At 53.2% G+C, this 13884-nt stretch overlaps 1 protein-coding gene across 3 annotated transcripts in view; it reads left to right on the forward strand.

The window, feature by feature from the left end:
• The window catches only part of SLC7A4 (solute carrier family 7 member 4), a 45061-nt gene that overhangs the window by 12251 nt on the left and 18926 nt on the right, over positions 1-13884 (forward strand). For all 3 annotated transcript variants that reach the window (XM_085897637.1, XM_085897636.1, XM_085897639.1), the window contains exon 4: positions 1071-1326. In XM_085897637.1, the coding sequence (XP_085753763.1) occupies positions 1071-1326 (256 nt within the window). The remainder of the gene's footprint in view (positions 1-1070; positions 1327-13884) is intronic.

The raw sequence follows: 13884 nt of genomic DNA on the forward strand, positions 1-13884 counted from the left end.
CTCAGAGTGCTGCAATACCGATGTTCAAACGCTTGAGCTCAGATGATAACAGACAGGTGATCATCCTCTCTTCGGGATCAGACATTTTAGCCACCCACCTGAAGGTGAACCCCCCCACCCACCCCACCTCAGAGACCGCTGTTTGGTGGATGACACCTCAGCACCACCCTGACACACGACCGCAATCTGATCCGGGAAGGTTACACCATGGTTTTCCTCCTATCAAATAGTGGGGTACCGAAGGCTTTGCCCCAATCCCGTCATCCGGTGAGCTGCCCTGCGAAGGGAAGCTGCACAGGAGGTACTCCCATGGAGTAGGTTTTCAGATTTCTTTGCGTTTTTCTTGTGTTTTGCGGAGTGAAAGGTTTTACCGTGGCCGGAGTGCAAATCCTGCTAACAACCTTATAAAAAAGTAACCTCACTGCAGGAAGATGTCCGCAGACACAGGTGGGTACTAGATATGGATGGCCTTTGGCTCACAAAGGAGCTCCTCCAACCTTTGACAGGTTTTCTTTTTAATCCTGCTAGGTGTCCATATCCATACTCCTTCCTCACCAGGAAACCTGGTGGGGAAGACGGTTTCTTCGCCGACAACCCGAACATGAAACTGGTTAGTGTGGCCCGCATACCATGATGCGGTTTGATGCTTGTGATTGAATGAACATTTCTCAAAGTTTTATTGTCAAGATTTATCAAGATCATTATATAGCATTCATTATCACTTGGTCTTTATAAACCAGGCAACACTGCTCTTTATTGTGGGGACGCTATTTGCAGTAAATGTAACGTCACATTCCTTTCAAATTTTTTTTAATCTTGTCGCAAATCTGCGACCGCAGCACGCAAAGGGTTTTAAAAAAAAACCCGTTTTCGATTCCGACCAATCCGTTTTTTTGTCGCCTTCAACTTGCCATGTATACATATGATGTCCCTTGAGCAACAAGGCTTAGACGTAACGTGCTAGCCCAAGTTTTGATGGCGGCCTTCAGTGAAAATTGTAGCCATTGCCCTTTGTTCTTTCACCTTTCCTCCAGTTTAGACTGCCTGATTGTTTGCGTGTTCTTCCATAGCCATGACCACAGCCGAGTTGAGTGGAGTCTTTGCTTTGCCTCGTGTGCTGCTTGCCATGTCCGACGATGGCCTGATTTTCCCGTTTTTGGGGTACGTCAACAAGCAGACCGGTGTGCCCCTAATGGCCGCATTTGTTTCTGGCCTCCTTACGGCTGTGCTAGCACTCTGCCTCTCCCTGGATGCCCTGGTGCAGTTCATGTCTATTGGCACGCTGCTGGCCTTCACCTCTGTTGCTGCAAGTGTGCTTGTATTACGGTAAGCTGACATAATATCGGGGATATCCTTGTATGTTTTCAGAAATGCTATGTTGAGACACAAACGTCATTAATTCTCTCTTCGGTAGCACTATATTGTTTATGTTATGACTCTTCACCCGGCCGAGTGATGACCGAGTCGAATGAGGGTTCTCGAATGATACGATTTATTTCAGAAGATGGCACTACGAATGTGGCCCAAAGGCCCTTCAGTCAGGTGCCCCCGGACCACATTGAGATTCTTACTTCAAAACAGTTGTATATATAATCACACAAAAGCAGAACTGGGTGTGGACTATAAGTGTGTGCTTAAATAAGAACAGAGTTCAATTTGTTCGACCACTTTATTAGCGTGGAACGACAATAATCAAACAAGTATTGAACAGGTTGAAACACCCACAACATCCCTGGCTCCGGCTCAGGCTGCGCATGCGCACTGGCACAGGGGACCGTCGATATGTAGAAGTACCGTAAAGTACAATGTTCTCTATCTTCCTCCGAGTCTTTATTATGTTAATAGATAAAGGCTGAGAAAATATTAAGTTTAATGAATGAACAAAAGTTGATATCGCCCATCGTGTGACTATTCCATGGAGTAGTCCTTGTGCCAGGCAGGCACGCTGGTCGCTCTGGTGGATCGGCGTTGACCTATTGCTGGTGCTGGTGGTGTCACATCGGGCCCCAGTGGGGATGGGGCTCTCGGGGTTTCAGGGGCCGATGGTGGCGTCTGAAGGATCGCGCGCCTCAGTGTGCCTCGTCCTGGTGCTGCTGGCGTGTCTGAAACGGGTGTCGTCTTGCGCCGGGGTGTGCATACTGATGTCAGTGCCGGCGTGGGCCCCGTTGGCGTCGCAGATGTCACGGGTTCGCTGTCGAGGTCAGGCAGTTGCGGTGTTACAACGGGTGCAGGTACAGTGATGCGGGTTGCTAGATCATCATAGATAGACCGGGGTGGCAGCTGGTCATTGCGAACTGGGCTAAACTTGCGCAGGAATTTCCTGTTCCGAAGTGTGACTCTGCCCGAGCCGTCGATCTTGATCACGTATTGGTCGTGTTGGCGTACCTCCACGATACTGCCTGTCTTGTCCCATTTTTTTGTGTGGAATCCTGTCTGGTTCTGTACGCGGACGAGGTCCCCTACAGCAGGTGGCGGAAGGCGTTTGGTGTGTTCTGCCCAGGTGTCGGCTGTGCGGATATGACGTTTGCAGAGGGCCTCCTCCGTCGCTTTCAGGGTCTCATGCCAAGTGTCGTGCGGTCTGTACTTCCCGGGGATAATTGGGATGAAATCGCGTATCGGGCGGCCGAAGACACACATTGCCGGGGAGATCTTCGTGTCAGGGTCAGGCGTGTTACGATATTGTAGTATCGCTCTCTGTACAGCGTCAGTGTCAAGTTCTCCCTGCGGGCTGGTGTTGTCCATGATAAGTCGTTTCATTGTCTTAACTCCAATCTCCGCGCGACAGTTGCTGTGAGGGAAGGCCACCGATGACAAGCGGTGGTGTATGCCCCATCTGTGCAGGAATGACCTGGTCTCGGTGGAGGTGAACTCCGGTCCCCCATCCGACGCGAGCTCTTCTGGTGTCCCGTACGTCACGAAGGCGCGACGTAAGTGGTTTATGAGTCCGGCGACGCCACCCGTCGACTTTGAGATGATCGGCCAGTTCGAGTATCGGTCCACCGTCACAAGGTAGTGTGCACCCCTGTGTACAAAGAAGTCCGAGCACACTGCCTGAAAGGGGTAAACGACCGGAATAGGTGGAGTTGGTGGCGCTCCAGGCTGTGATGGTGCCATCCGGTGGCAGTGTTCGCAGTTTTTCCGAGTGGCGCTGATGTCGGCCGACATGCCTGGCCAGAATACAGAGGATTCTGCGCGGGCGGTCATCATTGATACGCTCTGGTGGGCAGCGTGTAGGGCGCTCAGCACATCGCCGCGGAGTGAGGGTGGTATGACTACTCGGTCCTTGTATAGGATCACTCCATCTGTCGATGTAATGTTCTCGCGGTACTGGTGATAGTCGCGAATTGTCTCTGGCATCTCGATTTTTGAGTCGGGGATGCCGTTCATTGTCATTCCCTCCAATATGTGCATATCGCCATCGCTGCTGGTGGCTTCCCTGACGCAATCCCATGTTACTGATCGCAATGATTCGAGGCCCGTGGCACACCATGCCAGGTTGTCCTCCTCGACGTCATCGTCATACTCCGGCTCAGTTTGGCGTAGGACGGACAGGACGTCGGTGTGCGTGCTTGGTTGGAGGTGGGTCGCTATGGTGGCATTGTCATCTGGAAGGTTCATGAGTGGAGGTCGCGTGGTGCCAACCGGCCTGCGCGACATGGCATCTGCCGCCTTGTTCTTCATGCCCGGGATATGTATGATGCGGAAGCGATAACGCAGGGTCTTCTCCTTGAGGTTCCTGAGGCGGGGGTTGGGTATGTCGTCAAGTGCTCTGTCCGAAAGGAGTTTCAGCAGTGGTTTGTGGTCTACCGCAACGATCAGGTTCTCGCAGCCCAGTACGAAGTAGCGCGCCTTGTCCAAGGCGTCCGTGACTGCGAGAGCCTCGCCCTCTATGGGCGCGTATCTGGATTCTGCCGCATGTGTAAATCTGCTGCCGACCAGGGTTATTTTCCATCCATCAGTGCAGCAGAATGGTCTAACTGGCACGCATCGGCAGTGCTTTTGAAGCAACCAGAATCCGATTCCCTCCTTCGACCAGTCCGTGGCGATGCATGTTGGCCTAGTTTTGTCAAATATGCGGACACCGTGTTCGATTTCTTGTACGATCACGTCTTTCGACTCGCGGAATATGTCCTCTAACTCCATGGACCACTGGAAGCGTTCTCCACTTTTCAGGAGCTTCCGGAATGGCTGCATTCGTTCGGCCATACTAAAGGCGTATGCCACCTGGTTGACAAGCCCGAACCACGATCTGACGTCGGTGATGTTACGTGGTTGTGGGAAATCGTGGATTGCTTCCAGGTAGCGGCTGCACGGTCGCACGTCGGTCATGGTGATGGTGAAGCCCGCGAAGTCCACCGTGGGTGCGCTGAAGACAAACTTCTCCGGGTTGAGGATGATTCCATTCCGGCCGCATATATCCAGCCATTGGACCGCCTGGAAGTAGCTCCCCTCAATCGTGTCTGACCATAGTAGCGTGTCTTCTACGCACTTGGTCTTGTTACCACGTCCGCGACGATCTCATCGTATCGTCGTGAGTAACCGTCCCCGATGCCATATACCCTTGTGGGGCAGATAGGTACCGGTAGCGCCCCCATGGAGTGATGAAGGTCGCCTTGTGGCGGTCGTCCTCGTGTAGGCGGACGCTATGGTAACCGTTCCATGCGTCGAATACTGTCTTGCGCTTCCCGTTAGGTACGCGTCTCGCCTGGTGGAACGGGGATTGGGTGTGGTGGGTCTCGCGGAACGCATGCTTGTTCAAGGCCTGAAAGTCGACGGTGCGTCGCGGCTTGCCATTCTTTTTCGCGCAAATTACCATGCGGTGACACCATGTCACCGGCGTGCCGACGGGTACTTCCTCCAACACGCCGAGCCGAACATCCTGGTCGAGGCCTGCTTTTACCTCATCTTGCCAATGTATGGCCACGGAGATGGGAGTGTGATGGGCAACCGGTGTCGCGTTCTCACTGAGCATAAGACGTAGTGGCGGGCCGGTCATTCTCGGTAGTGGCTGGTGTGGGCACGTGTTGAATGTTCTCTGAGCATACATCCTGAGTAAATGTGACTGTAGTGCCTCTCTGTTGGCCTCGGTCGCTGGCATGGGGAGTGCGGTCGGCTTGGTCGGCGGCTCCGCGCGTCGTGGGCAGTCGCACAATTCCGAGGTCGTCAGATTCACCTCTCCGAGTGTCGGGAATCTGTCCGAGATCATTCCCAGGTCCATACAGGCCGCGCGGGAGAGGAATATGCGGTCTGAAGAGTCCGTCACGTACGCGATTTGGCGCGTCTCCAATCTCCGAGCGTCGTCACTGTTACCGGCGAATCTGACTACCACGGCTCCGAGGATACGAATTCCTTTGTTGTTTGCGGCCTTCATGGTCATGGATACAGGTATGAGGTCCTTGGTACTCAGGCCCATTTGTTGGACGACTTTAATGCCGATCAGGCAGCTCTGGCACCCCGTGTCTGCCATAGCGGGTAGGGTTACCGCGCGGGTGTGTTTCAGGAGGTTAAAACCCAGCGCTTTGTAATCCTCGCGCTTGTTGGTGAGAGTGAGGTTGACGTATGGCTGCGGGTCGGATATGCGTTTCATCCACTTATCACACATATCATCGTACAGGTGGTGAGCGAGGGGAAGCGCGCGCATTTCGTCCTCTGTGCTGGCCATGGTGACCGTGCATAGCTCGACTAAGGCTGCCGTCTGCTCGTCGTACATCCCGTCGGTCTCCTTAGATGGGGGTCTTGCCGATCGGCCGCCCAGGCACGCCTTGTCGAGGTGATTCTGGTGGTCACACTTCCGGCACTTTTTACCGTATCCGGGGCACTCGGCGAGTCTGGCGCGCCATTGAGGCATTTTGCCGTGGCCCACCTCGCCGCAGTAGATGCATACTCCTTCGGGCTTGGCCTTCCGTTTTTCCGGCCTGGCTCCTACTCTGGCGCGGACGTCCTGTCGCTTTCCCCGCCGATACGAACTACTGATCGCGTCCGTGCTCTGAGTGTCAAGCAGGCGCGATGCCGAGCGTTTTCCAGACTCTTTGGCCTCGATATACTCTATCATGTCCTTTAATGGCATGTCCTGGTTCTTCTCACCGAGTATGTCAAGTTGTATTGCTTGGTCCGCGATGCCACGGGCAACCACGTTGCGCAATATCTCTTCCGTGAAATCGTTGACCTGATCGCACCCCGCCTTGGTGCACTTCATTTCATACTTGCACGTGTCCGCCTGCCCCTTGATGCGGGCGTGGAACGACCGGACGGGCTCCTCGTGTCCCTGCCGCATGTTAGACAGGGCCACTCGAGCTACCATCGTGTTCTCCGTCCGGACGGCGAGCGTCTTCATCGCTGCCCACGAGGCTCCTACCCGCCGCGCGAGTGAGGTCCTTTCTCAGCTCCTCCTCACAGCACTCCAGTAGCTGCGCGACTATGTCGGGTCCGACAAGCTTAGTACCTGTTTTGTATTCGCCCCAGCGGGTTATGAAGTACGACCAGGCCTCGCCCGTTCCGGCCAGTGCTATGGAGGGACGCTTGAGTTTCTCCATCTTGGCATTCGAGTTCGCCGCCCTGGGGGCGGCGACGTGCACAGTGGCGTGTATACTCAACATGGCCGCCACCACTGCCGCCTCTGCGTGTGTAGCCATATAGTCACAACCCTCGATTGGGCACTCTGCTTCCACCGGCGCCATAGGAACAGTTACTCTGGAGGAAACGTTCTATTTTCGGTGATGCACACGTGTGTACAGTGTCCTGGGGGCGAAGATTGGGTACAGTACCCGAGAAACCCAAACTCACTGTCGACGTTCTCGTGGTCCGTTTTCACCCAGTCGTGTCCTCCTCAGCACTGACGATCTTTACTCGACTGCATCAAGTTGTTTGATTATAAATAAGAACAGAGTTCAATTTGTTCGACCACTTTATTAGCGTGGAACGACAATAATCAAACAAGTATTGAACAGGTTGAAACGCCCACAACATCCCTGGCTCCGGCTCAGGCTGCGCATGCGCACTGGCACAGGGGACCGTCGATATGTAGAAGTACCGTAAAGTACAATGTTCTCTAGTGCTAAGGGATAAAGAAATAAAGAAATAAATGCGGCAGTGGGCTTCTTTCCCCCCTCCCTAGGGGCCCTCGGGGAAGTTGAATCAGTCAATCCTCAGATTCGCAACCCAACTGTTCATCTTGCAAACTAATAACTTTCTAAGCCTCCTACACTGACACATGTTGATAGCAAAGGCGAAACTCTTGTGATGAATAAGAACAGGAATGTGTGGGATATCAGCATACACAGTTTTCCCAAGTACATGCTGTTGTGCAGCTGCAGAGCCATAAAGGGTTATCAAAGACATAGTGAAAACAGCATGATACATTTAAAGCAACATTTTAAAGCAAGGTTCGAATCCCGACAACTGATTAATATACAACTATTGGCTATTGATTATTCAACTATGGCTCAAATATGACCACCTTGCATATCATCATCATAACAGTTTACACATGTATAAAGGTCATGCTGCTGCTACTACTACTACTACTACTACGACTACTAAACGCTTTCTCTCGCTGAGACGTGGCGCATTGCTGATCTCTGGCACTTCAACAATGCCTATAGTTCAGGATAAAGTTTTTTTTTTCAGTATTTCATAATTTTTGGCAAGCTTGGAGGAATAGAAAAGGAGATTTCTGCTTGCTTGGACTTTGATGGAATGTGGAGAAGGCACGGTTGAAATTGTGCTAGGAGTATATGTCCTAGCACAGGAGGTGTGTATGCTGTGTGTATGGAACGAGGAAAACACTTTTTTTTTGTATACCTTGTCGAGGCTCGTATGAGAGCTAACACACAACGCACAGCAAGGGGGCATGAGACAAGAGGGGCGGGAGTGGGAGGGACAAAACAGTGGGGAACAGACACATTAGGAGATCTGTGGAAGGGAGAGGGATGGGACGGGGAACATGGGGAAGAGAAGATGGAAATTACAGGGACTTTCAGGAAGGAAATCAGGGGAATTGAAGGAAGTGGGCTTGGGTGAATTATCGGTGGTAGAAAAGATCGAGGATTTGGATGGGGGATGATGAGAGGTGGTGGTGAACAGCTGTTTTGAAAGCCTGGAGGGAAGAATGGGAAAGAATAGAGTGAGGGGGTTTATTCCAAAGGTGGGGAAAAAAGAGGAATGAAAGAGTAAAGGTGAGCAGTGATTCGTGATTTTGGTAGTTTTACCAAAAGGGGGTTGTTGGCGGACCTTGAGCGCCCTGTGGAAATGTGGGGACAAATCGCAGAGAGAGCAGGGGGGACAAGGCTGGAGAGGAGACTGTAAAAGACAGAAAGACCACCGACCAACCTGCGGTGATTGAGTGAGAGGCCCAAAGACTCAGCTTCATTGCGGGAGATGCCGATGATCCTAAATGCCTTGGTTTTGACAGCGTGAAGCCGAGAAAGGTGGGAGGCAGGAGCACCAGCCCAGAGGGGAGAGCAGTACTCCATCGGGCTACGGAACTTGGGATAGAGATCATAATGCTAGAAGAGGAGCTATAATTGCATCTTGAGCATTGCTTGACAACACAAACCCCTGATGAATTGCATTCTTAAGAAGAAAAGAAGAAACGCCCTGAAAGCGTGCAGCAGTGTGAAGGCCCAGTGAGCATATGTGTGCTCTCAGTTGCAGTTACTTTTTGAAGAGGAATATTCCCTGAGCTTGACAAATGCTCTGCAAAATCTCTCACTAGATAAGTCCCCTGGTATTGACGGCCTATCTTGTGAGTTCTACAACAAAATATTGGAATTGATTGGACTTGATTACTTAAGTGTACCCAAAGAGGCATGTGATACAGGCCGAATGCCACGGTCTTAGCGTCGAGCAACTTTGGCTCTGATTCCTATGGTGAGAAACTTGAGACATGTGAGAAACTACCACCCAGTGTGTCTGTTATGCGTGGACTACAAAATAATGGAAAAATGTCAAATCATCTGAGACCTGTGTTGCCAAAATTAGAGTTCACTGACCAGTCATATGCTAACCCTCACAGAACAATATATATATATATATATATATATATATATATATATATATATATATATATATATATATATATATATTGTTGCGAATTCACGCCCACTGGCGTGCGATCGGCCACGTGACTCGAATCGCGGCACGTCGCCCACCGGACGGACAATTCTGTCGTGACCCTCTCGGACTAACGCCGGGAGCTAGTCACGGGTGGGCCTTTCGGCCTCACCACGATCGTGCCAATCGGCCACCCGCGTGGGATAGGGTTGTTCGCCAAACTCGACCTACCTAAGTACCCACGCGGTTGGTAAACCGGCGATCGCATCTCGCCGCAGGTCGACTCCGGACACGGGCCGCTTAAGCGGTCCGTTCCGTACTTTCGGGATAAGCGAGCGGTGTTATCGTCGGCCTCGACGGTTCCGATTAATTATCGTGCGTATTAAGCCCACGCCGAACCCGTGACGTGAAGCAAGATGGAGATTCAAACGAAGGAAAGGACGCAGCGAAACGGGGAACAATCGGACAAGCACATTTAATACGGAAGCACGGAAGGCACATATATTACAGTCACAGGATACAATAAAAGCAATACACGTATTTACAATCACCGTAAAGAAACACAAGCAAGGAACGATGCAGAACTACAACCGAATATGATTTACTACATAGAACACTTATACAATTTTACTTCACCAGACTGGTGCCACACACACACGTTTAAACAGAACCCAAAAGAAATGGAAGTCGCGACTTCCCTGAGCGTGTCGAGTCCCTCTCCGACGTCCGTCGACGTGGTCCCGCCTGGCCGCGACTCCGTGCCCGAGCGTGGTAGGCGAGGCCTCTCCGGCGTGCCTAGTGCCTGCACGTGTTGGCCACTCGATGCCACGGACCGAGTGTTCGGTGCTTTCCCCACCGCGGATAGAGGGGGGGGGAAACTTGGATGCCCGAAGTCGGGAGAGGGAAATGGCGGACGCTCCTTCCTGCCAGCGGGGTCCTGCAACTGCCCCACAAAAGACCCGGCCAGCGGCCACCAGGACAAGCGAGCCGGAAGACGAGAGCAACCACGAAGCAAGTATATCCACCGAGCAAGAGCATCCACCCAGCAAGAGCATCCACAAAACTGCTTCTCCCGTCTTCGACTTTTATATCCTCGGAGCTCCGCCCTGTTACTCCGCCCCGTTCTTTGCTCCACCCCCCTTCGAGGCGCTTCGAGAAAGGTCTCGAAGAGGGGCGTTCCTCCTCCCTGGCCGCATCAGACCGCGCATCCACCAATCGAGCGCCAGCTGCCCTCCCCTCGTTTCTCTCCCCTCACACCAAGCGCGGAGAAGAATGGCACGAAAAGCCCACCGAGCGTCCTCGTTGGGTTTTATTTGAAATAAAAGATAGAGAAAGAAAAACGACTGACTCAAAGCGTCGCAGCCCGAATGAATCACATTTATTCCCTCTAAACAACGGGTTTGGGGCTAATTACACATGTACTTAAGAGATATCTCACCTATGGGACATGAATGGTGGTTTGCGAATTTCCACAGCCGTAACACTATCCCCTCCCCGTTTTACAGACTCGTCCCGAGTCGTCAAATTCTCGTGTGCCATCATGTGTAGTTCTCCCCTAGTACGTTTTACCTATGGATCCCTGAGTGCGGCATTCATGGTATTCGTGTCCCCAAAATAAATAACCTGAGGGCTGAGTAACTAACTAAACAAACCCACTCACACAGACGACTTAAATAAAATTGCCGGCGCTAGGCAGACATGCCGGGGGCGCACTCATATGTGCAGTACATCTTAACTTACAAATTTTACACTAAACCATGGCCCAGGATCAATGGACTCTGCAAAAAAGAAAAGCAGAAAAAGTCAAAAGAAAACCGGTGCACGGGCCGCCACTGCAGGCCCGTGTTGTAGCTGCCAACAGGACAGTTCTTGCAGCTTGCAAACTGTTGCTTTTACGATGATCCTGGCGCGCATGGAAATGAACAGCGGGGGGGGGGCAAAGCAAAATTGAACGGGGGCTGGTGATGATGTGGGCAGTGGGCATGGCATGGCATGGCAAAGGTGGACAGGCACACAAAGCCGGTAGAACAGGGCCGCTGCAGGCAAACGCAGCTGGCAGACAAACTGGCCGGCACAGGCCTTGAAGCACAGCAGCTGCAGACGATCCGGCCGGCACAGGCCTTGCAGCAAAACAGCAGCCTGCAGATGAAGTTGGCCGGCACAGGCCTTGAAGCAACACAGCCAGCAGATGAAGCTGGCCAGCCTTTGCCTGTCAGTGGAGGTTGGTGGAGGGAGTGCGGTTGTGCTGGCCACTCGGAAGGCGGGCTCGGACCTGCCTGCTGTCTCCCTCCCACCTATCGCCTTTGTCTGTCACTGTCCACACCCACTCCCTTAATTTGTCAAAATCCAATTTAGCCCCCAATTTTTTTTTTTTTTTTACTTCATACTTCCCCACTATAAATCATCCCCTAACCCTCTTTATCGTCCTTGTTCGGCTAACCTATCTCGTCACCTAGCCGACTCCCAACCCCTATGTTCCCTTCCTGGAGGGGAATGAGGGAGAGCTAGCGTCCTGCGTTGAGGCCCAACTCAAGACTCAAGATGGCCTCCCCAGACTTCAGCGATCTATAACACAAAGTGGGTCCAGCGGCCCACAACGAGAGCGAAGGGATGGATGGTGCGGAGGGGTACACTTCCTATCTAACCTAACCATTATCTCTTAAACTACCTCGGGGCTTTCAACAAGCGCCTCGCACTTAAACTATTGGTTCTAAAAACCCAGATTCCCGTCGCCTGTGTTGGTGTCCTTACAATTTTGGGCCTCGCCCCCCAATTTTCTTCCCGTGCCCTCACACAGTCTCATGGCTGGGACACGTGGCTCCCTTAGCAGGCACGACCCTCTGCCGATTCTCTGACGATGGCACCCCCGGGCACTACACTGCCTCCGAGCCTACCAGCTCACTAAACACCCGGGAGTGCCCTCCATGGCGACTCCCCTGAAACGCTCACGTGGCAGGCTGGCTTCCCGGGCCCCTTTCCGAGGGTCACCCGTGCCCACAACACTGCCCACGTGGCTAATGGCGCCCCAGGCCCCCGCACCATGCGGGCGCACCCGTGCCCACTACGCTATCCCGGCCCCCCATGGGCCCTTGACCTACTACGGCCAACTAGCCTGGTGCCCAGGGTACCCACTCAGCGATACTCACCTTTCGGAGCCACGCTCCCAGCCCGTCAACAGGGCTCCTGCACCCCTCCAAACGGGTTTCGAGCCTACTTTCCCACCAACAACAAAACTACTTCCATTTTTGTTAATTTGACTAACCCACTAACTCAGTCTACACTGACCCCAGGGTTCCTTGGGCGGGAGTCACTCCTTCCCCCAATCACTCATCGTACCATGCATTCCACATTCGCTCCATTCACACAGACCCACTGGCCTCACTCACTCACCAAGCACATGTACTCACCTCACAACTCTTCAACACACACACCGCTGAACTCTGCCATCCTGCTGACTACATCCCCTAACTAACTCGTGCTCCCACGTCATCCCTTATACTATAGCACGTTCCATTTAACACTACGTAGCTAAACTACGTCCCCTCTACACACTCACAAGTCTGTCCATGTCCTCAAAATCAAAAAAAATCATTTCCCAACCTAAATCTGGCTACAATCCCTCTAACTAATCCATTCCACGGGCCCCATGAGGACTTACCCCTGCCCCATGGAGCCTGTCTAACTAAGCTAACCCTTCCCCCTAGCTAGTGTCCATCCTGTGCCCTGGCCAAGGGGATCATCCACCCCTTGCCCAGGAATCCTGTTCACCCGAAAGCGAGGCTTGCTTTTTTTTTTTTTTTCATCACGCAGCACCAGCGCGGCAACTCGCAACCTGCGCACCAGCGCGGCAATTCACAGCCGCGCACCTTTGGCGTGACGTCATGGCAGCTGTTCGCGTCCCTCGTCCCTCTTGGACGGTACCATCCGGCAGGGATTCACCCTCCTGCCGGATTCCAACTACACATGCAGCCATGACGTCACCCGGCACATAAAAAAACGCAAGCCTCACGTCTCGAGGGGTTCCCCACGCGAACACATGTGCTCTGCCCGTTGGAGCTTAACACACCCGCTCGCGTGGAGAACCCGTCCGGTCCAAATCCGTTTACCTGCCTAGACTTTGTCCGTCCGCGGGATCGGCAAATCCACCGCTGGCGTTTCCGGACCGGGCTTCACTCCCGCAAGCGAGCACGTGGCGGCCTCGTGCGTTGCACGGCACGGACCTTGCGCTCGCTGCTGGGTGAGCCCGGCGCGGTGCTCATTACAACTACGGCCGCTACCCGGCTTTTGTCTATCTGTCGCCGTCTTCGTCGCCATTCAAACCACGCACACCTGCGTGTCACGAGGCTCACACTCCACTCCATTACATTCACACCGGGAGACGCGGCTGCATGTTCACACATGCCCACCGTCATCTCCCTCACATACCGCTCTCTCACACACACGGTCTCCCTTGCACTCAGCCGTTCACTCACTCGTGCCATTTCCCTTGCACACACCATACCACTCGCACACGCGGGGGTACTCACCCGCGGTGCCTCATCCACACACGACGTGCCGGGAAGCACGCCCTTCGGCACACTCGCCACCACACCACTCACACACGGGGTCGCTTCCACACACGGGTGCGCACTCACACCTTGCACCACACACACCGGGACAACCACACTGGGGATTTGTGCCACCACAAGGGTTTCCCGGGCCTCTATACCCCCCCAAGCTCTCCGTGCACCTGTCCACAGCACCCGTCCCCTCAACCTCACAAAGCACGACCGAACCCACCTGGTCGTGAGTTGCTTCAAGGGGGCATACTCCCTCCCCTCGTTCCTGGAGGAG

Source organism: Eptatretus burgeri, chromosome 10 (assembly GCF_056783735.1).
Source record: "Eptatretus burgeri isolate ZD-2024b chromosome 10, Ebu_testis_v1, whole genome shotgun sequence".
NCBI classification, from domain to species: domain Eukaryota; kingdom Metazoa; phylum Chordata; class Myxini; order Myxiniformes; family Myxinidae; genus Eptatretus; species Eptatretus burgeri.